Below are 25,311 nucleotides of genomic sequence, written 5' to 3'. Positions count from 1 at the left end.
GGAGGTGGTTTGACCGCTTTAAGAAGCAGTTCAACCTCCACAATGTGAAGCTCACAAGCTAGCAGGAGATGGTTTGACTGCTTCAATAAGCAATACAACCTCCACAATGTGAACCTCACATGCTAGTGTGCCTCAGCAGATTATGAAGCAGCTGCAACTTTCTCCACTCAAGTCGCACCGCTGATTGAGGAGAAGTGCTATCTGCCAGAGCAGGTCTTCAATGCTGAATACCGAATAGCACAAGGCTGAATAAAATGTAGCACAATAAAATGCTCAAAAAGATGGTGCCAGGCCTGAAGCACTCTCAGAGGGAAATCCCTTTTCTGATGTTTGAGGAAGATATGGGAGAAGGGACAATGAGTGCACAAAACTAAATGTTGAGTCAGATGCTATAATCGGGTCCTGAGGGGATGTATGGGGGGGGGGGGGGGGGGGGGGAAGGTTGTACCCCAAAATAGGTATTTGATTTTTTTCTCACAATATACACACACAATTCTAATGAAACTTGACCACAACCTTAATCACCCGTGTTGGTACCAAAGTTCACAGCATTAAAAAAAAAGCGAGCTGTTAGGTGTCTACTGGGGGGGTTGCCCCCCAAAATAGGTATTTGCTCTTTTCTCTCAAACTACATACACAATTTCAATGAACCCTCACCACAACCTTCATCACCCGTGATGTACCAATGTTCGTTCAAGGCATTTCAAAAATTAGGGCCTGAGGAGGTATAGAGGTGGGGTACGGAGGGGGGGGGGGGGGGGGGGAGGGGTTGCCCCCCAAAATAGGTATTTTTTTGTGTTTGTTTGTTTAAAGTATTATGATTATGATAGTATGATTCCACATGCTGCCCTCTCTTCTAGAAACCATTAAAATTGGTTTAAAATACCTTTAGTCAGTGCAGGATACTGTTTATTCCACCAGGTGAGCGCCAGGGGGATTGTCCCTATGTTTCATTTTTTAATATCCATGTAAAGGTGAGTGTGAAATATTGATTTTATCCCCCTGTTGTTATTCCTTCACAGCTATAATTATTCCCACCTTCTGAGGCTGGCTGAAGGAAATTTGGCCGAAGCCTTTCACGAACTGACTGGCCAAGCTTGACGTTCGACCAAATAAGACAAAGCAGGCCATCCGGCTTAACGTCCATCCGTGAGACGGCACACACATTGATTAATCACCCTGCCGTATTACACCAGAATGGCAGTTTGTAGTTGGGCCGAGATTCGAACCGAAGCAAGAATTTTTACAGTTAAAGGTGAAAATGGTTCTTCTTCCTCTTTTTATTTCCAAAGGTAAGAATGCCATGAATAGTTTAACAAGAAGAGTTTCTGAAACTGCTGAGTTTGTGCAGAAGGTGTTTGATTTACAGGGTGAGGTTCATGTCAAACAAACAACATCCATGAATCATTCCATCTAATCGATGTTTGTATCCATGACAAGGTGATAAACATCAGGGACGGGCTCTGAACAAGGAATAAACGTGTGTGTGTTACTCACATTGTACATCCAGGGTCCTTGTTCCTGATTTGAAGATTTTCCCGCCAAATTCCATGTCACAGTAACATGATGCTCCGTTGTTTGAGGTGGAAGCTGTGAATACAAGGTTCGCAGTTGTTCGTTCTCCATCTCTTTGAACCTCTTTTGTTCCAATTCCCGAACATCGTGCAGAGAGATGGAGGTTAAAATGGCTCTGAACGGCACAAGAGAAGGTAACGGTTTCACCATCCACGGGAATCTCAGGTACGAACCGGGAAGTTGGGCGATCTGTGCAGGGAGAGAGAAAACGGTAAAATGTTTATGAAGAATAGAAAACTAATATCTGTGAAAACTACTTCTGGTAATGACGTCAATGGTTCAGTTTTTCGTTCACCTTGACTACAACCACCACAATGTGAAGCTCACAAGCTAGCAGGACGTGGTTTGACCGCTTCAAGAAGCAGTACAACCTCCACAATGTCAATCTCGCAAGCTAGCAGGACGTGGTTTGACCGCTTCAAGAAGCAGTACAACCTCCACAATGTGAAGCTCACAAGCTAGCAGGAGGTGGTTTGACCGCTTTAAGAAGCAGTTCAACCTCCACAATGTGAATCTCGCAAGCTAGCAGGACGTGGTTTGACCGCTTCAAGAAGCAGTACAACCTCCACAATGTCAATCTCGCAAGCTAGCAGGACGTGGTTTGACCGCTTCAAGAAGCAGTACAACCTCCACAATGTGAAGCTCACAAGCTAGCAGGAGGTGGTTTGGCCGCTTCAAGCAGCAGTACAACCTCCACAATGTGAATCTCGCAAGCTAGCAGGACGTGGTTTGACCGCTTCAAGAAGCAGTACAACCTCCACAATGTCAATCTCGCAAGCTAGCAGGACGTGGTTTGGCCGCTTCAAGCAGCAGTACAACCTCCACAATGTGAAGCTCACAAGCTAGCAGGAGGTGGTTTGACCGCTTTAAGAAGCAGTTCAACCTCCACAATGTGAAGCTCACAAGCTAGCAGGACGTGGTTTGACCGCTTCAAGAAGCAGTACAACCTCCACAATGTCAATCTCGCAAGCTAGCAGGACGTGGTTTGACCGCTTCAAGAAGCAGTACAACCTCCACAATGTGAAGCTCACAAGCTAGCAGGAGGTGGTTTGGCCGCTTCAAGCAGCAGTACAACCTCCACAATGTGAATCTCGCAAGCTAGCAGGACGTGGTTTGACCGCTTCAAGAAGCAGTACAACCTCCACAATGTCAATCTCGCAAGCTAGCAGGACGTGGTTTGGCCGCTTCAAGCAGCAGTACAACCTCCACAATGTGAAGCTCACAAGCTAGCAGGAGGTGGTTTGACCGCTTTAAGAAGCAGTTCAACCTCCACAATGTGAAGCTCACATGCTAGCAGGAGGTGGTTTGACCACTTTAGGAAGCAGTACAACCACGACAATGTGAAGCTCACAAGCTAGCAGGAGGTGGTTTGACCGCTTTAAGAAGCCATACAACCTCCACAATGTGAAACTCACAAGCTAGCAGGAGATGGTTTGGCCGCTTTAAGAAGCCATACAACCTCCACAATGTGAAGCTCACATGTTAGCAGGAGATGGTTTGACCCCTTTAAGAAGCAGTACAACCACCACAATGTGAAGCTCACAAGCTAGCAGGAGATGGTTTGGCCGCTTTAAGAAGCAGTACAACCACCACAATGTGAAGCTCACAAGCTAGCAGGAGATGGTTTGACCCCTTCAAGAAGCAGTACAACCACCACAATGTGACGCTCACAAGCTAGCAGGAGATGGTTTGGCCGCTTTAAGAAGCAGTACAACCACCACAATGTGAAGCTCACAAGCTAGCAGGAGGTGGTTTGGCCGCTTTAAGAAGCAGTACAACCACCACAATGTGAAGCTCACAAGCTAGCAGGAGATGGTTTGGCCGCTTTAAGAAGCAGTACAACCACCACAATGTGAAGCTCACAAGCTAGCAGGAGATGGTTTGGCCGCTTTAAGAAGCCATACAACCTCCACAATGTGAAGCTCACAAGCTAGCAGGAGATGGTTTGGCCGCTTTAAGAAGCCATACAACCTCCACAATGTGAAGCTCACAAGCTTGCAGGAGATGGTTTGGCCGCTTTAAGAAGCCATACAACCTCCACAATGTGAAGCTCACAAGCTAGCAGGAGGTGGTTTGACCGCTTTAAGAAGCCATACAACCTCCACAATGTGAAGCTCACAAGCTAGCAGGAGATGGTTTGGCCGCTTTAAGAAGCCATACAACCTCCACAATGTGAAGCTCACAAGCTAGCAGGAGATGGTTTGGCCGCTTTAAGAAGCCATACAACCTCCACAATGTGAAGCTCACAAGCTTGCAGGAGATGGTTTGGCCGCTTTAAGAAGCCATACAACCTCCACAATGTGAAGCTCAAGCTAGCAGGAGATGCTTTGGCCGCTTTAAGAAGCCATACAACCTCCACAATGTGAAGCCCACAAGCTAGCAGGAGATGGTTTGGCCGCTTCAAGAAGCCATACAACCTCCACAATGTGAAGCTCACAAGCGAGCAGGAGATGGTTTGGCCGCTTTAAGAAGCAGTACAACCACCACAATGTGAAGCTCACAAGCTAGCAGGAGGTGGTTTGACCGCATTAAGAAACAGTACAACCACCACAATGTGAAGCTCACAAGCCAGCAGGAGGTGGTTTGACCGCTTTAAGAAGCCATACAACCTCCACAATGTGAAGCTCACAAGCGAGCAGGAGATGGTTTGGCCGCTTTAAGAAGCCATACAACCTCCACAATGTGAAGCTCACAAGCTAGCAGGAGGTGGTTTGACCGCTTTAAGAAGCCATACAACCTCCACAATGTGAAGCTCACAAGCTAGCAGGAGGTGGTTTGACCGCTTCAAGAAGCCATACAACCTCCACAATGTGAAGCTCACAAGCTAGCAGGAGATGGTTTGGCCGCTTTAAGAAGCCATACAACCTCCACAATGTGATGCTCACAAGCTTGCAGGAGATGGTTTGGCCGCTTTAAGAAGCCATACAACCTCCACAATGTGAAGCTCACAAGCTAGCAGGAGATGGTTTGGGCGCTTTAAGAAGCCATACAACCTCCACAATGTGAAGCTCACAAGCTTGCAGGAGATGGTTTGGCCGCTTTAAGAAGCCATACAACCTCCACAATGTGAAGCTCACAAGCTTGCAGGAGATGGTTTGGCCGCTTTAAGAAGCCATACAACCTCCACAATGTGAAGCTCACAAGCGAGCAGGAGATGGTTTGGCCGCATTAAGAAGCCATACAACCTCCACAATGTGAAGCTCACAAGCTAGCAGGAGATGGTTTGGCCACTTCAAGAAGCCATACAACCTCCACAATGTGAAGCTCACAAGCGAGCAGGAGATGGGTTGGCCGCTTTAAGAAGCAGTACAACCACCACAATGTGAAACTCACAAGCTAGCAGGAGGTGGTTTGGCCGCTTTAAGAAGCAGTACAACCTCCACAATGTGAAGCTCACAAGCTTGCAGGAGATGGTTTGGCCGCTTTAAGAAGCCATACAACCTCCACAATGTGAACCTCACAAGCTAGCAGGAGGTGGTTTGACCGCTTTAAGAAGCAGTACAACCTCCAAAATGTGAAGCTCACAAGCTAGCAGGAGGTGGTTTGACCGCTTCAAGAAGCAGTACAACCTCCACAATGTGAACCTCACAAGCTAGCAGGAGGTGGTTTGACCGCTTCAAGAAGCAGTACAACCTCCACAATGTGAAGCTCACAAGCCAGCAGGAGATGGTTTGACCACTTTAAGAAGCAGTACAACCTCCACAATGTGAACCTCACAAGCTAGCAGGAGGTGGTTTGACCGCTTTAAGAAGCAGTACAACCTCCAAAATGTGAAGCTCACAAGCTAGCAGGAGGTGGTTTGACCGCTTCAAGAAGCAGTACAACCTCCACGATGTGAAGCTCACAAGCTAGCAGGAGATGGTTTGACCACTTTAAGAAGCAGTACAACCACCACAATGTGAAGCTCACAAGCTAGCAGGAGGTGGTTTGACTGCTTTAAGAAGCAGTACAACCTCCACAATGTGAACCTCACAAGCTAGCAGGAGGTGGTTTGACCGCTTTAAGAAGCAGTACAACCTCCACAATGTGAAGCTCACAAGCTAGCAGGAGATGGTTTGACCGCTTTAAGAAGCAGTACAACCACCACAATGTGAAGCTCACAAGCTTGCAGGAGATGGTTTGGCCGCTTTAAGAAGCCATACAACCTCCACAATGTGAAGCTCACAAGCTTGCAGGAGATGGTTTGGCCGCTTTAAGAAGCCATACAACCTCCACAATGTGAAGCTCACAAGCTAGCAGGAGATGGTTTGGCCGCTTTAAGAAGCCATACAACCTCCACAATGTGAAGCTCACAAGCTTGCAGGAGATGGTTTGGCCGCTTTAAGAAGCCATACAACCTCCACAATGTGAAGCTCACAAGCTAGCAGGAGGTGGTTTGACCGCTTTAAGAAGCCATACAACCTCCACAATGTGAAGCTCACAAGCTTGCAGGAGATGGTTTGGCCGCTTTAAGAAGCCATACAACCTCCACAATGTGAAGCTCACAAGCTAGCAGGAGGTGGTTTGACCACTTTAAGAAGCCATACAACCTCCACAATGTGAAGCTCACAAGCTAGCAGGAGATGGTTTGGCCGCTTTAAGAAGCCATACAACCTCCACAATGTTAAGCTCACAAGCTAGCAGGAGATGGTTTGGCCGCTTTAAGAAGCCATACAACCTCCACAATGTGAAGCTCACAAGCTTGCAGGAGATGGTTTGGCCGCTTTAAGAAGCCATACAACCTCCACAATGTGAAGCTCACAAGCTAGCAGGAGATGGTTTGGCCGCATTAAGAAGCCATACAACCTCCACAATGTGAAGCTCACAAGCTAGCAGGAGATGGTTTGGCCACTTCAAGAAGCCATACAACCTCCACAATGTGAAGCTCACAAGCGAGCAGGAGATGGGTTGGCCGCTTTAAGAAGCAGTACAACCACCACAATGTGAAACTCACAAGCTAGCAGGAGGTGGTTTGGCCGCTTTAAGAAGCAGTACAACCACCACAATGTGAAGCTCACAAGCTAGCAGGAGGTGGTTTGGCCACTTCAAGAAGCCATACAACCTCCACAATGTGAAGCTCACAAGCTAGCAGGAGATGGTTTGGCCGCATTAAGAAGCCATACAACCTCCACAATGTGAAGCTCACAAGCTAGCAGGAGATGGTTTGGCCACTTCAAGAAGCCATACAACCTCCACAATGTGAAGCTCACAAGCGAGCAGGAGATGGGTTGGCCGCTTTAAGAAGCAGTACAACCACCACAATGTGAAACTCACAAGCTAGCAGGAGGTGGTTTGGCCGCTTTAAGAAGCAGTACAACCACCACAATGTGAAGCTCACAAGCTAGCAGGAGGTGGTTTGGCCGCTTTAAGAAGCAGTACAACCACCACAATGTGAAGCTCACAAGCTAGCAGGAGGTGGTTTGGCCACTTTAAGAAGCAGTACAACCACCACAATGTGAAGCTCACAAGCTAGCAGGAGGTGGTTTGGCCGCTTTACGAAGCAGTACAACCACCACAATGTGAATCTCACAAGCTAGCAGGAGGTGGTTTAGCCACTTTAAGAAGCAGTACAACCACCACAATGTGAAGCTCACAAGCTAGCAGGAGGTGGTTTTGCCGCTTTAAGAAGCAGTACAACCACCACAATGTGAATCTCACAAGCTAGCAGGAGGTTGTTTGGCCGCTTTAAGAAGCAGTACAACCACCACAATGTGAAGCTCACAAGCTAGCAGGAGGTGGTTTGGCCGCTTTAAGAAGCAGTACAACCTCCACAATGTGAAGCTCACATGTTAGCAGGAGATGGTTTGACCCCTTTAAGAAGCAGTACAACCACCACAATGTGAAGCTCACAAGCTAGCAGGAGATGGTTTGGCCGCTTTAAGAAGCAGTACAACCACCACAATGTGAAGCTCACAAGCTAGCAGGAGATGGTTTGGCCGCATTAAGAAGCCATACAACCTCCACAATGTGAAGCTCACAAGCTAGCAGGAGATGGTTTGGCCACTTCAAGAAGCCATACAACCTCCACAATGTGAAGCTCACAAGCGAGCAGGAGATGGGTTGGCCGCTTTAAGAAGCAGTACAACCACCACAATGTGAAGCTCACAAGCTAGCAGGAGATGGTTTGGCCGCATTAAGAAGCCATACAACCTCCACAATGTGAAGCTCACAAGCTAGCAGGAGATGGTTTGGCCACTTCAAGAAGCCATACAACCTCCACAATGTGAAGCTCACAAGCGAGCAGGAGATGGGTTGGCCGCTTTAAGAAGCAGTACAACCACCACAATGTGAAACTCACAAGCTAGCAGGAGGTGGTTTGGCCGCTTTAAGAAGCAGTACAACCTCCACAATGTGAAGCTCACAAGCTTGCAGGAGATGGTTTGGCCGCTTTAAGAAGCCATACAACCTCCACAATGTGAACCTCACAAGCTAGCAGGAGGTGGTTTGACCGCTTTAAGAAGCAGTACAACCTCCACAATGTGAACCTCACAAGCTAGCAGGAGGTGGTTTGACCGCTTCAAGAAGCAGTACAACCTCCACAATGTGAAGCTCACAAGCTAGCAGGAGATGGTTTGACCACTTTAAGAAGCAGTACAACCTCCACAATGTGAACCTCACAAGCTAGCAGGAGGTGGTTTGACCGCTTTAAGAAGCAGTACAACCTCCAAAATGTGAAGCTCACAAGCTAGCAGGAGGTGGTTTGACCGCTTCAAGAAGCAGTACAACCTCCACGATGTGAAGCTCACAAGCTAGCAGGAGATGGTTTGACCACTTTAAGAAGCAGTACAACCACCACAATGTGAAGCTCACAAGCTAGCAGGAGGTGGTTTGACTGCTTTAAGAAGCAGTACAACCTCCACAATGTGAACCTCACAAGCTAGCAGGAGGTGGTTTGACCGCTTTAAGAAGCAGTACAACCTCCACAATGTGAAGCTCACAAGCTAGCAGGAGATGGTTTGACCGCTTTAAGAAGCAGTACAACCACCACAATGTGAAGCTCACAAGCTTGCAGGAGATGGTTTGGCCGCTTTAAGAAGCCATACAACCTCCACAATGTGAAGCTCACAAGCTTGCAGGAGATGGTTTGGCCGCTTTAAGAAGCCATACAACCTCCACAATGTGAAGCTCACAAGCTAGCAGGAGATGGTTTGGCCGCTTTAAGAAGCCATACAACCTCCACAATGTGAAGCTCACAAGCTTGCAGGAGATGGTTTGGCCGCTTTAAGAAGCCATACAACCTCCACAATGTGAAGCTCACAAGCTAGCAGGAGGTGGTTTGACCGCTTTAAGAAGCCATACAACCTCCACAATGTGAAGCTCACAAGCTTGCAGGAGATGGTTTGGCCGCTTTAAGAAGCCATACAACCTCCACAATGTGAAGCTCACAAGCTAGCAGGAGGTGGTTTGACCACTTTAAGAAGCCATACAACCTCCACAATGTGAAGCTCACAAGCTAGCAGGAGATGGTTTGGCCGCTTTAAGAAGCCATACAACCTCCACAATGTTAAGCTCACAAGCTAGCAGGAGATGGTTTGGCCGCTTTAAGAAGCCATACAACCTCCACAATGTGAAGCTCACAAGCTTGCAGGAGATGGTTTGGCCGCTTTAAGAAGCCATACAACCTCCACAATGTGAAGCTCACAAGCTTGCAGGAGATGGTTTGGCCGCATTAAGAAGCCATACAACCTCCACAATGTGAAGCTCACAAGCTAGCAGGAGATGGTTTGGCCACTTCAAGAAGCCATACAACCTCCACAATGTGAAGCTCACAAGCGAGCAGGAGATGGGTTGGCCGCTTTAAGAAGCAGTACAACCACCACAATGTGAAACTCACAAGCTAGCAGGAGGTGGTTTGGCCGCTTTAAGAAGCAGTACAACCACCACAATGTGAAGCTCACAAGCTAGCAGGAGATGATTTGGCCGCTTTAAGAAGCAGTACACCCACCACAATGTGAAGCTCACAAGCTAGCAGGAGATGGTTTGGCCACTTTAAGAAGCAGTACAACCACCACAATGTGAAGCTCACAAGCTAGCAGGAGGTGGTTTGGCCACTTTAAGAAGCAGTACAACCACCACAATGTGAAGCTCACAAGCTAGCAGGAGGTGGTTTGGCCGCTTTAAGAAGCAGTACAACCACCACAATGTGAAGCTCACAAGCTAGCAGGAGGTGGTTTGGCCGCTTTACGAAGCAGTACAACCACCACAATGTGAAGCTCACATGCTAGCAGGAGGTGGTTTGGCCGCTTTAAGAAGCAGTACAACCTCCACAATGTGAAGCTCACAAGCTTGCAGGAGATGGTTTGGCCGCTTTAAGAAGCCATACAACCTCCACAATGTGAACCTCACAAGCTAGCAGGAGGTGGTTTGACCGCTTTAAGAAGCAGTACAACCTCCACAATGTGAACCTCACAAGCTAGCAGGAGGTGGTTTGACCGCTTCAAGAAGCAGTACAACCTCCACAATGTGAAGCTCACAAGCTAGCAGGAGATGGTTTGACCACTTTAAGAAGCAGTACAACCTCCACAATGTGAACCTCACAAGCTAGCAGGAGGTGGTTTGACCGCTTTAAGAAGCAGAACAACCTCCAAAATGTGAAGCTCACAAGCTAGCAGGAGGTGGTTTGACCGCTTCAAGAAGCAGTACAACCTCCACGATGTGAAGCTCACAAGCTAGCAGGAGATGGTTTGACCACTTTAAGAAGCAGTACAACCACCACAATGTGAAGCTCACAAGCTAGCAGGAGGTGGTTTGACTGCTTTAAGAAGCAGTACAACCTCCACAATGTGTAGCTCACAAGCTAGCAGGAGGTGGTTTGACCGCTTTAAGAAGCAGTACAACCTCCACAATGTGAAGCTCACAAGCTAGCAGGAGATGGTTTGACCGCTTTAAGAAGCAGTACAACCACCACAATGTGAAGCTCACAAGCTTGCAGGAGATGGTTTGGCCGCTTTAAGAAGCCATACAACCTCCACAATGTGAAGCTCACAAGCTTGCAGGAGATGGTTTGGCCGCTTTAAGAAGCCATACAACCTCCACAATGTGAAGCTCACAAGCTAGCAGGAGATGGTTTGGCCGCTTTAAGAAGCCATACAACCTCCACAATGTGAAGCTCACAAGCTTGCAGGAGATGGTTTGGCCGCTTTAAGAAGCCATACAACCTCCACAATGTGAAGCTCACAAGCTAGCAGGAGGTGGTTTGACCACTTTAAGAAGCCATACAACCTCCACAATGTGAAGCTCACAAGCTAGGAGGAGATGGTTTGGCCGCTTTAAGAAGCCATACAACCTCCACAATGTTAAGCTCACAAGCTAGCAGGAGTTGGTTTGGCCGCTTTAAGAAGCCATACAACCTCCACAATGTGAAGCTCACAAGCTTGCAGGAGATGGTTTAGCCGCTTTAAGAAGCCATACAACCTCCACAATGTGAAGCTCACAAGCTAGCAGGAGATGGTTTGGCCGCATTAAGAAGCCATACAACCTCCACAATGTGAAGCTCACAAGCTAGCAGGAGATGGTTTGGCCACTTCAAGAAGCCATACAACCTCCACAATGTGAAGCTCACAAGCGAGCCGGAGATGGGTTGGCCGCTTTAAGAAGCAGTACAACCACCACAATGTGAAACTCACAAGCTAGCAGGAGGTGGTTTGGCCGCTTTAAGAAGCAGTACAACCACCACAATGTGAAGCTCACAAGCTAGCAGGAGATGATTTGGCCGCTTTAAGAAGCAGTACACCCACCACAATGTGAAGCTCACAAGCTAGCAGGAGATGGTTTGGCCACTTTAAGAAGCAGTACAACCACCACAATGTGAAGCTCACAAGCTAGCAGGAGGTGGTTTGGCCACTTTAAGAAGCAGTACAACCACCACAATGTGAAGCTCACAAGCTAGCAGGAGGTGGTTTGGCCGCTTTAAGAAGCAGTACAACCACCACAATGTGAAGCTCACAAGCTAGCAGGAGGTGGTTTGGCCGCTTTACGAAGCAGTACAACCACCACAATGTGAAGCTCACATGCTAGCAGGAGGTGGTTTGGCCGCTTTAAGAAGCAGTACAACCACCACAATGTGAAGCTCACAAGCTAGCAGGAGGTGGTTTGGCCGCTTTACGAAGCAGTACAACCACCACAATGTGAAGCTCACAAGCTAGCAGGAGGTGGTTTAGCCACTTTAAGAAGCCATACAACCTCCACAATGTGAAGCTCACAAGCTTGCAGGAGATGGTTTGGCCGCTTTAAGAAGCCATACAACCTCCACAATGTGAAGCTCACAAGCTAGCAGGAGATGGTTTGGCCGCATTAAGAAGCCATACAACCTCCACAATGTGAAGCTCACAAGCTAGCAGGAGATGGTTTGGCCACTTCAAGAAGCCATACAACCTCCACAATGTGAAGCTCACAAGCGAGCAGGAGATGGGTTGGCCGCTTTAAGAAGCAGTACAACCACCACAATGTGAAACTCACAAGCTAGCAGGAGGTGGTTTGGCCGCTTTAAGAAGCAGTACAACCTCCACAATGTGAAGCTCACAAGCTTGCAGGAGATGGTTTGGCTGCTTTAAGAAGCCATACAACCTCCACAATGTGAACCTCACAAGCTAGCAGGAGGTGGTTTGACCGCTTTAAGAAGCAGTACAACCTCCACAATGTGAACCTCACAAGCTAGCAGGAGGTGGTTTGACCGCTTCAAGAAGCAGTACAACCTCCACAATGTGAAGCTCACAAGCTAGCAGGAGATGGTTTGACCACTTTAAGAAGCAGTACAACCTCCACAATGTGAACCTCACAAGCTAGCAGGAGGTGGTTTGACCGCTTTAAGAAGCAGTACAACCTCCAAAATGTGAAGCTCACAAGCTAGCAGGAGGTGGTTTGACCGCTTCAAGAAGCAGTACAACCTCAACGATGTGAAGCTCACAAGCTAGCAGGAGATGGTTTGACCACTTTAAGAAGCAGTACAACCACCACAATGTGAAGCTCACAAGCTAGCAGGAGGTGGTTTGACTGCTTTAAGAAGCAGTACAACCTCCACAATGTGAACCTCACAAGCTAGCAGGAGGTGGTTTGACCGCTTTAAGAAGCAGTACAACCTCCACAATGTGAAGCTCACAAGCTAGCAGGAGATGGTTTGACCACTTTAAGAAGCAGTACAACCACCACAATGTGAAGCTCACAAGCTTGCAGGAGATGGTTTGGCCGCTTTAAGAAGCCATACAACCTCCACAATGTGAAGCTCACAAGCTTGCAGGAGATGGTTTGGCCGCTTTAAGAAGCCATACAACCTCCACAATGTGAAGCTCACAAGCTAGCAGGAGATGGTTTGGCCGCTTTAAGAAGCCATACAACCTCCACAATGTGAAGCTCACAAGCTTGCAGGAGATGGTTTGGCCGCTTTAAGAAGCCATACAACCTCCACAATGTGAAGCTCACAAGCTAGCAGGAGGTGGTTTGACCGCTTTAAGAAGCCATACAACCTCCACAATGTGAAGCTCACAAGCTTGCAGGAGATGGTTTGGCCGCTTTAAGAAGCCATACAACCTCCACAATGTGAAGCTCACAAGCTAGCAGGAGATGGTTTGGCCACTTCAAGAAGCCATACAACCTCCACAATGTGAAGCTCATAAGCGAGCAGGAGATGGGTTGGCCGCTTTAAGAAGCAGTACAACCACCACAATGTGAAACTCACAAGCTAGCAGGAGGTGGTTTGGCCGCTTTAAGAAGCAGTACAACCACCACAATGTGAAGCTCACAAGCTAGCAGGAGATGATTTGGCCGCTTTAAGAAGCAGTACACCCACCACAATGTGAAGCTCACAAGCTAGCAGGAGATGGTTTGGCCACTTTAAGAAGCAGTACAACCACCACAATGTGAAGCTCACAAGCTAGCAGGAGGTGGTTTGGCCGCTTTAAGAAGCAGTACAACCACCACAATGTGAAGCTCACAAGCTAGCAGGAGGTGGTTTGGCCGCTTTACGAAGCAGTACAACCATCACAATGTGAAGCTCACATGCTAGCAGGAGGTGGTTTGGCCGCTTTAAGAAGCAGTACAACCACCACAATGTGAAGCTCACAAGCTAGCAGGAGGTGGTTTGGCCGCTTTACGAAGCAGTACAACCACCACAATGTGAAGCTCACAAGCTAGCAGGAGGTGGTTTAGCCACTTTAAGAAGCAGTACAACCACCACAATGTGAAGCTCACAAGCTAGCAGGAGGTGATTTGGCCGCTTTAAGAAGCAGTACAACCACCACAATGTGAATCTCACAAGCTAGCAGGAGGTTGTTTGGCCGCTTTAAGAAGCAGTACAACCACCACAATGTGAAGCTCACAAGCTAGCAGGAGGTGGTTTGGCCGCTTTAAGAAGCAGTACAACCTCCACAATGTGAAGCTCACATGTTAGCAGGAGATGGTTTGACCCCTTTAAGAAGCAGTACAACCACCACAATGTGAAGCTCACAAGCTAGCAGGAGATGGTTTGGCCGCTTTAAGAAGCAGTACAACCACCACAATGTGAAGCTCACAAGCTAGCAGGAGATGGTTTGGCCGCATTAAGAAGCCATACAACCTCCACAATGTGAAGCTCACAAGCTAGCAGGAGATGGTTTGGCCACTTCAAGAAGCCATACAACCTCCACAATGTGAAGCTCACAAGCGAGCAGGAGATGGGTTGGCCGCTTTAAGAAGCAGTACAACCACCACAATGTGAAGCTCACAAGCTAGCAGGAGATGGTTTGGCCGCATTAAGAAGCCATACAACCTCCACAATGTGAAGCTCACAAGCTAGCAGGAGATGGTTTGGCCACTTCAAGAAGCCATACAACCTCCACAATGTGAAGCTCACAAGCGAGCAGGAGATGGGTTGGCCGCTTTAAGAAGCAGTACAACCACCACAATGTGAAACTCACAAGCTAGCAGGAGGTGGTTTGGCCGCTTTAAGAAGCAGTACAACCTCCACAATGTGAAGCTCACAAGCTTGCAGGAGATGGTTTGGCCGCTTTAAGAAGCCATACAACCTCCACAATGTGAACCTCACAAGCTAGCAGGAGGTGGTTTGACCGCTTTAAGAAGCAGTACAACCTCCACAATGTGAACCTCACAAGCTAGCAGGAGGTGGTTTGACCGCTTCAAGAAGCAGTACAACCTCCACAATGTGAAGCTCACAAGCTAGCAGGAGATGGTTTGACCACTTTAAGAAGCAGTACAACCTCCACAATGTGAACCTCACAAGCTAGCAGGAGGTGGTTTGACCGCTTTAAGAAGCAGTACAACCTCCAAAATGTGAAGCTCACAAGCTAGCAGGAGGTGGTTTGACCGCTTCAAGAAGCAGTACAACCTCCACGATGTGAAGCTCACAAGCTAGCAGGAGATGGTTTGACCACTTTAAGAAGCAGTACAACCACCACAATGTGAAGCTCACAAGCTAGCAGGAGGTGGTTTGACTGCTTTAAGAAGCAGTACAACCTCCACAATGTGAACCTCACAAGCTAGCAGGAGGTGGTTTGACCGCTTTAAGAAGCAGTACAACCTCCACAATGTGAAGCTCACAAGCTAGCAGGAGATGGTTTGACCGCTTTAAGAAGCAGTACAACCACCACAATGTGAAGCTCACAAGCTTGCAGGAGATGGTTTGGCCGCTTTAAGAAGCCATACAACCTCCACAATGTGAAGCTCACAAGCTTGCAGGAGATGGTTTGGCCGCTTTAAGAAGCCATACAACCTCCACAATGTGAAGCTCACAAGCTAGCAGGAGATGGTTTGGCCGCTTTAAGAAGCCATACAACCTCCACAATGTGAAGCTCACAAGCTTGCAGGAGATGGTTTGGCCGCTTTAAGAAGCCATACAACCTCCACAATGTGAAGCTCACAAGCTAGCAGGAGGTGGTTTGACCGCTTTAAGAAGCCATACAACCTCCACAATGTGAAGCTCACAAGCTTGCAGGAGATGGTTTGGCCGCTTTAAGAAGCCATACAACCTCCACAATGTGAAGCTCACAAGCTAGCAGGAGGTGGTTTGACCACTTTAAGAAGCCATACAACCTCCACAATGTGAAGCTCACAAGCTAGCAGGAGATGGTTTGGCCGCTTTAAGAAGCCATACAACCTCCACAATGTTAAGCTCACAAGCTAGCAGGAGATGGTTTGGCCGCTTTAAGAAGCCATACAACCTCCACAATGTGAAGCTCACAAGCTTGCAGGAGATGGTTTGGCCGCTTTAAGAAGCCATACAACCTCCACAATGTGAAGCTCACAAGCTAGCAGGAGATGGTTTGGCCGCATTAAGAAGCCATACAACCTCCACAATGTGAAGCTCACAAGCTAGCAGGAGATGGTTTGGCCACTTCAAGAAGCCATACAACCTCCACAATGTGAAGCTCACAAGCGAGCAGGAGATGGGTTGGCCGCTTTAAGAAGCAGTACAACCACCACAATGTGAAACTCACAAGCGAGCAGGAGGTGGTTTGGCCGCTTTAAGAAGCAGTACAACCACCACAATGTGAAGCTCACAAGCTAGCAGGAGATGATTTGGCCGCTTTAAGAAGCAGTACACCCACCACAATGTGAAGCTCACAAGCTAGCAGGAGATGGTTTGGCCACTTTAAGAAGCAGTACAACCACCACAATGTGAAGCTCACAAGCTAGCAGGAGGTGGTTTGGCCACTTTAAGAAGCAGTACAACCACCACAATGTGAAGCTCACAAGCTAGCAGGAGGTGGTTTGGCCGCTTTAAGAAGCAGTACAACCACCACAATGTGAAGCTCACAAGCTAGCAGGAGGTGGTTTGGCCGCTTTACGAAGCAGTACAACCACCACAATGTGAAGCTCACATGCTAGCAGGAGGTGGTTTGGCCGCTTTAAGAAGCAGTACAACCACCACAATGTGAAGCTCACAAGCTAGCAGGAGGTGGTTTGGCCGCTTTACGAAGCAGTACAACCACCACAATGTGAAGCTCACAAGCTAGCAGGAGGTGGTTTGGCCGCTTTAAGAAGCAGTACAACCACCACAATGTGAATCTCACAAGCTAGCAGGAGGTTGTTTGGCCGCTTTAAGAAGCAGTACAACCACCACAATGTGAAGCTCACAAGCTAGCAGGAGGTGGTTTGGCTGCTTTAAGAAGCAGTACAACCTCCACAATGTGAAGCTCACATGTTAGCAGGAGATGGTTTGACCCCTTTAAGAAGCAGTACAACCACCACAATGTGAAGCTCACAAGCTAGCAGGAGATGGTTTGGCCGCTTTAAGAAGCAGTACAACCACCACAATGTGAAGCTCACAAGCTAGCAGGAGATGGTTTGACCCCTTCAAGAAGCAGTACAACCACCACAATGTGAAGCTCACAAGCTAGCAGGAGATGGTTTGGCCGCTTTAAGAAGCAGTACAACCACCACAATGTGAAGCTCACAAGCTAGCAGGAGGTGGTTTGGCCGCTTTAAGAAGCAGTACAACCACCACAATGTGAAGCTCACAAGCTAGCAGGAGATGGTTTGGCCGCTTTAAGAAGCAGTACAACCACCACAATGTGAAGCTCACAAGCTAGCAGGAGATGGTTTGGCCCCTTTAAGAAGCAGTACAACCACCACAATGTGAAGCTCACAAGCGAGCAGGAGATGGTTTGGCCGCTTCAAGAAGCAGTACAACCACCACAATGTGAAGCTCACAAGCTAGCAGGAGGTGGTTTGGCCGCTTCAAGAAGCAGTACAACCACCACAATGTGAAGCTCACATGCTAGCAGGAGGTGGTTTGGCCGCTTCAAGAAGCAGTACAACCACCACAATGTAAAGCTCACAAGCTAGCAGGAGGTGGTTTGGCCGCTTTAAGAAGCAGTACAACCACCACAATGTGAAGCTCACAAGCTAGCAGGAGGTGGTTTGACCCCTTTAAGAAGCAGTACAACCACCACAATGTGAAGCTCACAAGCTAGCAGGAGGTGGTTTGACCCCTTTAAGAAGCAGTACAACCACCACAATGTGAAGCTCACAAGCTAGCAGGAGGTGGTTTGACCCCTTTAAGAAGCAGTACAACCTCCACAATGTGAAGCTCACAAGCGAGCAGGAGGTGGTTTGACCCCTTTAAGAAGCAGTACAACCACCACAATGTGAAGCTCACAAGCTAGCAGGAGGTGGTTTGGCCGCTTTAATAAGCAGTACAACCACCACAATGTGAAGCTCACAAGCTAGCAGGAGGTGGTTTGACCCCTTTAAGAAGCAGTACAACCTCCACAATGTGAAGCTCACATGCTAGCAGGAGGTGGTTTGACCCCTTTAAGAAGCAGTACAACCACCACAATGTGAAGCTCACAAGCTAGCAGGAGGTGGTTTGACCCCTTTAAGAAGCAGTACAACCTCCACAATGTGAAGCTCACAAGCTAGCAGGAGGTGGTTTGGCCGCTTTAAGAAGCAGTACAACCTCCACAATGTGAAGCTCACATGCTAGCAGGAGGTGGTTTGGCCGCTTTAAGAAGCAGTACAACCTCCACAATGTGAAGCTCACAAGCTAGCAGGAGGTGGTTTGGCCGCTTTAAGAAGCAGTACAACCACCACAATATGAAGCTCACAAGCTAGCAGGAGGTGGTTTGACCGCTTTAAGAAGCAGTACAACCTCCACAATGTGAAGCTCACATGCTAGCAGGAGGTGGTTTGACCGCTTTAAGAAGCCATACAACCTCCACAATGTGAAGCTCACAAGCTAGCAGGAGGTGGTTTGGCCGCTTTAAGAAGCCATACAACCTCCACAATGTGAAGCTCACAAGCTAGCAGGAGGTGGTTTGACCGCTTTAAGAAGCCATACAACCTCCACAATGTGAAGCTCACAAGCTAGCAGGAGATGGTTTGGCCGCTTTAAGAAGCCATACAATCTCCACAATGTGAAGCTCACAAGCTAGCAGGAGGTGGTTTGACCGCTTTAAGAAGCCATACAACCTCCACAATGTGAAGCTCACAAGCTAGCAGGAGGTGGTTTGACCACTTTAAGAAGCAGTACAACCACCACAATGTGAAGCTCACAAGCCAGCAGGAGGTGGTTTGACCGCTTTAAGAAGCCATACAACCTCCACAATGTGAAGCTCACAAGCTAGCAGGAGATGGTTTGGCCGCTTTAAGAAGCCATACAACCTCCACAATTTGAAGCTCACAAGCTAGCAGGAGATGGTTTGGCTGCTTTAAGAAGCCATACAACCTCCACAATGTGAAGCTCACAAGCTTGCAGGAGATGGTTTGGCCGCTTTAAGAAGCCATACAACCTCCACAATGTGAAGCTCACAAGCTAGCAGGAGATGGTTTGGCCGCTTTAAGAAGCCATACAACCTCCACAATGTGAAGCTCACAAGCTAGCAGGAGATGGTTTGGCCGCTTTAAGAAGCCATACAACCTCCACAATGTGATGCTCACAAGCTTGCAGGAGATGGTTTGGCCGCTTTAAGAAGCCATACAACCTCCACAATGTGAAGCTCACAAGCTAGCAGGAGATGGTTTGGGTGCTTTAAGAAGCCATACAACCTCCACAATGTGAAGCTCACAAGCTTGCAGGAGATGGTTTGGCCGCTTTAAGAAGCCATACAACCTCCACAATGTGAAGCTCACAAGCTAGCAGGAGGTGGTTTGACCGCTTTAAGAAGCCATACAACCTCCACAATGTGAAACTCACAAGCTAGCAGGAGATGGTTTGGCCGCTTTAAGAAGCCATACAACCTCCACAATGTTAAGCTCACAAGCTAGCAGGAGATGGTTTGGCCGCTTTAAGAAGCCATACAACCTCCACAATGTTAAGCTCACAAGCTTGCAGGAGATGGTTTGGCCACTTTAAGAAGCCACACAACCTCCACAATGTGAAGCTCACAAGCTAGCAGGAGATGGTTTGACCGCTTTAAGAAGCAGTACAACCACCACAATGTGAAGCTCACAAGCTAGCAGGAGGTGGTTTGACCGCTTTAAGAAGCAGTACAACCACCACAATGTGAAGCTCACAAGCTAGCAGGAGGTGGTTTGACCGCTTTAAGAAGCCATACAACCTCCACAATGTGAAGCTCACAAGCTAGCAGGAGATGGTTTGGCCGCTTTAAGAAGCCATACAACCTCCACAATGTGAAGCTCACAAGCTAGCAGGAGATGGTTTGGCCGCTTTAAGAAGCCATACAACCTCCACAATGTGATGCTCACAAGCTTGCAGGAGATGGTTTGGCCGCTTTAAGAAGCCATACAACCTCCATAATGTGAAGCTCACAAGCTAGCAGGAGATGGTTTGGGCGCTTTAAGAAGCCATACAACCTCCACAATGTGAAGCTCACAAGCTTGCAGGAGATGGTTTGGCCGCTTTAAGAAGCCATACAACCTCCACAATGTGAAGCTCACAAGCTTGCAGGAGATGGTTTGGCCGCTTTAAGAAGCCATACAACCTCCACAATGTGAAGCTCACAAGCTAGCAGGAGATGGTTTGGCCGCATTAAGAAGCCATACAACCTCCACAATGTGAAGCTCACAAGCTAGCAGGAGATGGTTTGGCCACTTCAAGAAGCCATACAACCTCCACAATGTGAAGCTCACAAGCGAGCAGGAGATGGGTTGGCCGCTTTAAGAAGCAGTACAACCACCACAATGTGAAACTCACAGCTAGCAGGAGGTGGTTTGTCCGCTTTAAGAAGCAGTACAACCTCCACAATGTGAAGCTCACAAGCTTGCAGGAGATGGTTTGGCCGCTTTAAGAAGCCATACAACCTCCACAATGTGAACCTCACAAGCTAGCAGGAGGTGGTTTGACCGCTTTAAGAAGCAGTACAACCTCCACAATGTGAACCTCACAAGCTAGCAGGAGGTGGTTTGACCGCTTCAAGAAGCAGTACAACCTCCACAATGTGAAGCTCACAAGCTAGCAGGAGATGGTTTGACCACTTTAAGAAGCAGTACAACCTCCACAATGTGAACCTCACAAGCTAGCAGGAGGTGGTTTGACCGCTTTAAGAAGCAGTACAACCTCCAAAATGTGAAGCTCACAAGCTAGCAGGAGGTGGTTTGACCGCTTCAAGAAGCAGTACAACCTCCACGATGTGAAGCTCACAAGCTAGCAGGAGATGGTTTGACCACTTTAAGAAGCAGTACAACCACCACAATGTGAAGCTCACAAGCTAGCAGGAGGTGGTTTGACTGCTTTAAGAAGCAGTACAACCTCCACAATGTGAACCTCACAAGCTAGCAGGAGGTGGTTTGACCGCTTTAAGAAGCAGTACAACCTCCACAATGTGAAGCTCACAAGCTAGCAGGAGATGGTTTGACCGCTTTAAGAAGCAGTACAACCACCACAATGTGAAGCTCACAAGCTTGCAGGAGATGGTTTGGCCGCTTTAAGAAGCCATACAACCTCCACAATGTGAAGCTCACAAGCTTGCAGGAGATGGTTTGGCCGCTTTAAGAAGCCATACAACCTCCACAATGTGAAGCTCACAAGCTAGCAGGAGATGGTTTGGCCGCTTTAAGAAGCCATACAACCTCCACAATGTGAAGCTCACAAGCTTGCAGGAGATGGTTTGGCCGCTTTAAGAAGCCATACAACCTCCACAATGTGAAGCTCACAAGCTAGCAGGAGGTGGTTTGACCGCTTTAAGAAGCCATACAACCTCCACAATGTGAAGCTCACAAGCTAGCAGGAGATGGTTTGGCCGCTTTAAGAAGCCATACAACCTCCACAATGTTAAGCTCACAAGCTAGCAGGAGATGGTTTGGCCGCTTTAAGAAGCCATACAACCTCCACAATGTGAAGCTCACAAGCTTGCAGGAGATGGTTTGGCCGCTTTAAGAAGCCATACAACCTCCACAATGTGAAGCTCACAAGCTAGCAGGAGATGGTTTGGCCGCATTAAGAAGCCATACAACCTCCACAATGTGAAGCTCACAAGCTAGCAGGAGGTGGTTTGACCCCTTTAAGAAGCAGTACAACCACCACAATGTGAAGCTCACAAGCTAGCAGGAGGTGGTTTGACCCCTTTAAGAAGCAGTACAACCACCACAATGTGAAGCTCACAAGCTAGCAGGAGGTGGTTTGACCCCTTTAAGAAGCAGTACAACCTCCACAATGTGAAGCTCACAAGCGAGCAGGAGGTGGTTTGACCCCTTTAAGAAGCAGTACAACCACCACAATGTGAAGCTCACAAGCTAGCAGGAGGTGGTTTGGCCGCTTTAATAAGCAGTACAACCACCACAATGTGAAGCTCACAAGCTAGCAGGAGGTGGTTTGACCCCTTTAAGAAGCAGTACAACCTCCACAATGTGAAGCTCACATGCTAGCAGGAGGTGGTTTGACCCCTTTAAGAAGCAGTACAACCACCACAATGTGAAGCTCACAAGCTAGCAGGAGGTGGTTTGACCCCTTTAAGAAGCAGTACAACCTCCACAATGTGAAGCTCACAAGCTAGCAGGAGGTGGTTTGGCCGCTTTAAGAAGCAGTACAACCTCCACAATGTGAAGCTCACATGCTAGCAGGAGGTGGTTTGGCCGCTTTAAGAAGCAGTACAACCTCCACAATGTGAAGCTCACAAGCTAGCAGGAGGTGGTTTGGCCGCTTTAAGAAGCAGTACAACCACCACAATATGAAGCTCACAAGCTAGCAGGAGGTGGTTTGACCGCTTTAAGAAGCAGTACAACCTCCACAATGTGAAGCTCACATGCTAGCAGGAGGTGGTTTGACCGCTTTAAGAAGCCATACAACCTCCACAATGTGAAGCTCACAAGCTAGCAGGAGGTGGTTTGGCCGCTTTAAGAAGCCATACAACCTCCACAATGTGAAGCTCACAAGCTAGCAGGAGGTGGTTTGACCGCTTTAAGAAGCCATACAACCTCCACAATGTGAAGCTCACAAGCTAGCAGGAGATGGTTTGGCCGCTTTAAGAAGCCATACAATCTCCACAATGTGAAGCTCACAAGCTAGCAGGAGGTGGTTTGACCGCTTTAAGAAGCCATACAACCTCCACAATGTGAAGCTCACAAGCTAGCAGGAGGTGGTTTGACCACTTTAAGAAGCAGTACAACCACCACAATGTGAAGCTCACAAGCCAGCAGGAGGTGGTTTGACCGCTTTAAGAAGCCATACAACCTCCACAATGTGAAGCTCACAAGCTAGCAGGAGATGGTTTGGCCGCTTTAAGAAGCCATACAACCTCCACAATTTGAAGCTCACAAGCTAGCAGGAGATGGTTTGGCTGCTTTAAGAAGCCATACAACCTCCACAATGTGAAGCTCACAAGCTTGCAGGAGATGGTTTGGCCGCTTTAAGAAGCCATACAACCTCCACAATGTGAAGCTCACAAGCTAGCAGGAGATGGTTTGGCCGCTTTAAGAAGCCATACAACCTCCACAATGTGAAGCTCACAAGCTAGCAGGAGATGGTTTGGCCGCTTTAAGAAGCCATACAACCTCCACAATGTGATGCTCACAAGCTTGCAGGAGATGGTTTGGCCGCTTTAAGAAGCCATACAACCTCCACAATGTGAAGCTCACAAGCTAGCAGGAGATGGTTTGGGTGCTTTAAGAAGCCATACAACCTCCACAATGTGAAGCTCACAAGCTTGCAGGAGATGGTTTGGCCGCTTTAAGAAGCCATACAACCTCCACAATGTGAAGCTCACAAGCTAGCAGGAGGTGGTTTGACCGCTTTAAGAAGCCATACAACCTCCACAATGTGAAACTCACAAGCTAGCAGGAGATGGTTTGGCCGCTTTAAGAAGCCATACAACCTCCACAATGTTAAGCTCACAAGCTAGCAGGAGATGGTTTGGCCGCTTTAAGAAGCCATACAACCTCCACAATGTTAAGCTCACAAGCTTGCAGGAGATGGTTTGGCCACTTTAAGAAGCCACACAACCTCCACAATGTGAAGCTCACAAGCTAGCAGGAGATGGTTTGACCGCTTTAAGAAGCAGTACAACCACCACAATGTGAAGCTCACAAGCTAGCAGGAGGTGGTTTGACCGCTTTAAGAAGCAGTACAACCACCACAATGTGAAGCTCACAAGCTAGCAGGAGGTGGTTTGACCGCTTTAAGAAGCCATACAACCTCCACAATGTGAAGCTCACAAGCTAGCAGGAGATGGTTTGGCCGCTTTAAGAAGCCATACAACCTCCACAATGTGAAGCTCACAAGCTAGCAGGAGATGGTTTGGCCGCTTTAAGAAGCCATACAACCTCCACAATGTGATGCTCACACGCTTGCAGGAGATGGTTTGGCCGCTTTAAGAAGCCATACAACCTCCATAATGTGAAGCTCACAAGCTAGCAGGAGATGGTTTGGGCGCTTTAAGAAGCCATACAACCTCCACAATGTGAAGCTCACAAGCTTGCAGGAGATGGTTTGGCCGCTTTAAGAAGCCATACAACCTCCACAATGTGAAGCTCACAAGCTTGCAGGAGATGGTTTGGCCGCTTTAAGAAGCCATACAACCTCCACAATGTGAAGCTCACAAGCTAGCAGGAGATGGTTTGGCCGCATTAAGAAGCCATACAACCTCCACAATGTGAAGCTCACAAGCTAGCAGGAGATGGTTTGGCCACTTCAAGAAGCCATACAACCTCCACAATGTGAAGCTCACAAGCGAGCAGGAGATGGGTTGGCCGCTTTAAGAAGCAGTACAACCTCCACAATGTGAACCTCACAAGCTAGCAGGAGGTGGTTTGACCGCTTTAAGAAGCAGTACAACCTCCACAATGTGAAGCTCACAAGCTAGCAGGAGATGGTTTGACCGCTTTAAGAAGCAGTACAACCACCACAATGTGAAGCTCACAAGCTTGCAGGAGATGGTTTGGCCGCTTTAAGAAGCCATACAACCTCCACAATGTGAAGCTCACAAGCTTGCAGGAGATGGTTTGGCCGCTTTAAGAAGCCACACAACCTCCACAATGTGAAGCTCACAAGCTAGCAGGAGATGGTTTGGCCGCTTTAAGAAGCCATACAACCTCCACAATGTGAAGCTCACAAGCTTGCAGGAGATGGTTTGGCCGCTTTAAGAAGCCATACAACCTCCACAATGTGAAGCTCACAAGCTAGCAGGAGGTGGTTTGACCGCTTTAAGAAGCCATACAACCTCCACAATGTGAAGCTCACAAGCTAGCAGGAGATGGTTTGGCCGCTTTAAGAAGCCATACAACCTCCACAATGTTAAGCTCACAAGCTAGCAGGAGATGGTTTGGCCGCTTTAAGAAGCCATACAACCTCCACAATGTGAAGCTCACAAGCTTGCAGGAGATGGTTTGGCCGCTTTAAGAAGCCATACAACCTCCACAATGTGAAGCTCACAAGCTAGCAGGAGATGGTTTGGCCGCATTAAGAAGCCATACAACCTCCACAATGTGAAGCTCACAAGCTAGCAGGAGGTGGTTTGACCCCTTTAAGAAGCAGTACAACCACCACAATGTGAAGCTCACAAGCTAGCAGGAGGTGGTTTGACCCCTTTAAGAAGCAGTACAACCACCACAATGTGAAGCTCACAAGCTAGCAGGAGGTGGTTTGACCCCTTTAAGAAGCAGTACAACCTCCACAATGTGAAGCTCACAAGCGAGCAGGAGGTGGTTTGACCCCTTTAAGAAGCAGTACAACCACCACAATGTGAAGCTCACAAGCTAGCAGGAGGTGGTTTGGCCGCTTTAATAAGCAGTACAACCACCACAATGTGAAGCTCACAAGCTAGCAGGAGGTGGTTTGACCCCTTTAAGAAGCAGTACAACCTCCACAATGTGAAGCTCACATGCTAGCAGGAGGTGGTTTGACCCCTTTAAGAAGCAGTACAACCACCACAA

The 25,311-nt window shown here is 48.2% G+C and overlaps 1 protein-coding gene across 1 annotated transcript in view; it reads right to left on the bottom strand.

Moving 5' to 3' along the window:
• Positions 1-25,311, bottom strand: part of LOC137432826 (uncharacterized) — a 398,393-nt gene that overhangs the window by 156,603 nt on the left and 216,479 nt on the right. Inside the window, exon 5 of the mRNA XM_078783985.1 lies at positions 1,498-1,764. Within this exon, the coding sequence (XP_078640111.1) occupies positions 1,498-1,764 (267 nt within the window). The remainder of the gene's footprint in view (positions 1-1,497; positions 1,765-25,311) is intronic.

This window comes from Myxine glutinosa, chromosome 8, assembly GCF_964187855.1.
Source record: "Myxine glutinosa chromosome 8, kmMyxGlut1.1, whole genome shotgun sequence".
NCBI classification, from domain to species: domain Eukaryota; kingdom Metazoa; phylum Chordata; class Myxini; order Myxiniformes; family Myxinidae; genus Myxine; species Myxine glutinosa.
The sequence above is the reverse complement of the archived record's forward strand: the minus strand, read 5'-3'. Positions and strand labels throughout refer to the sequence as shown.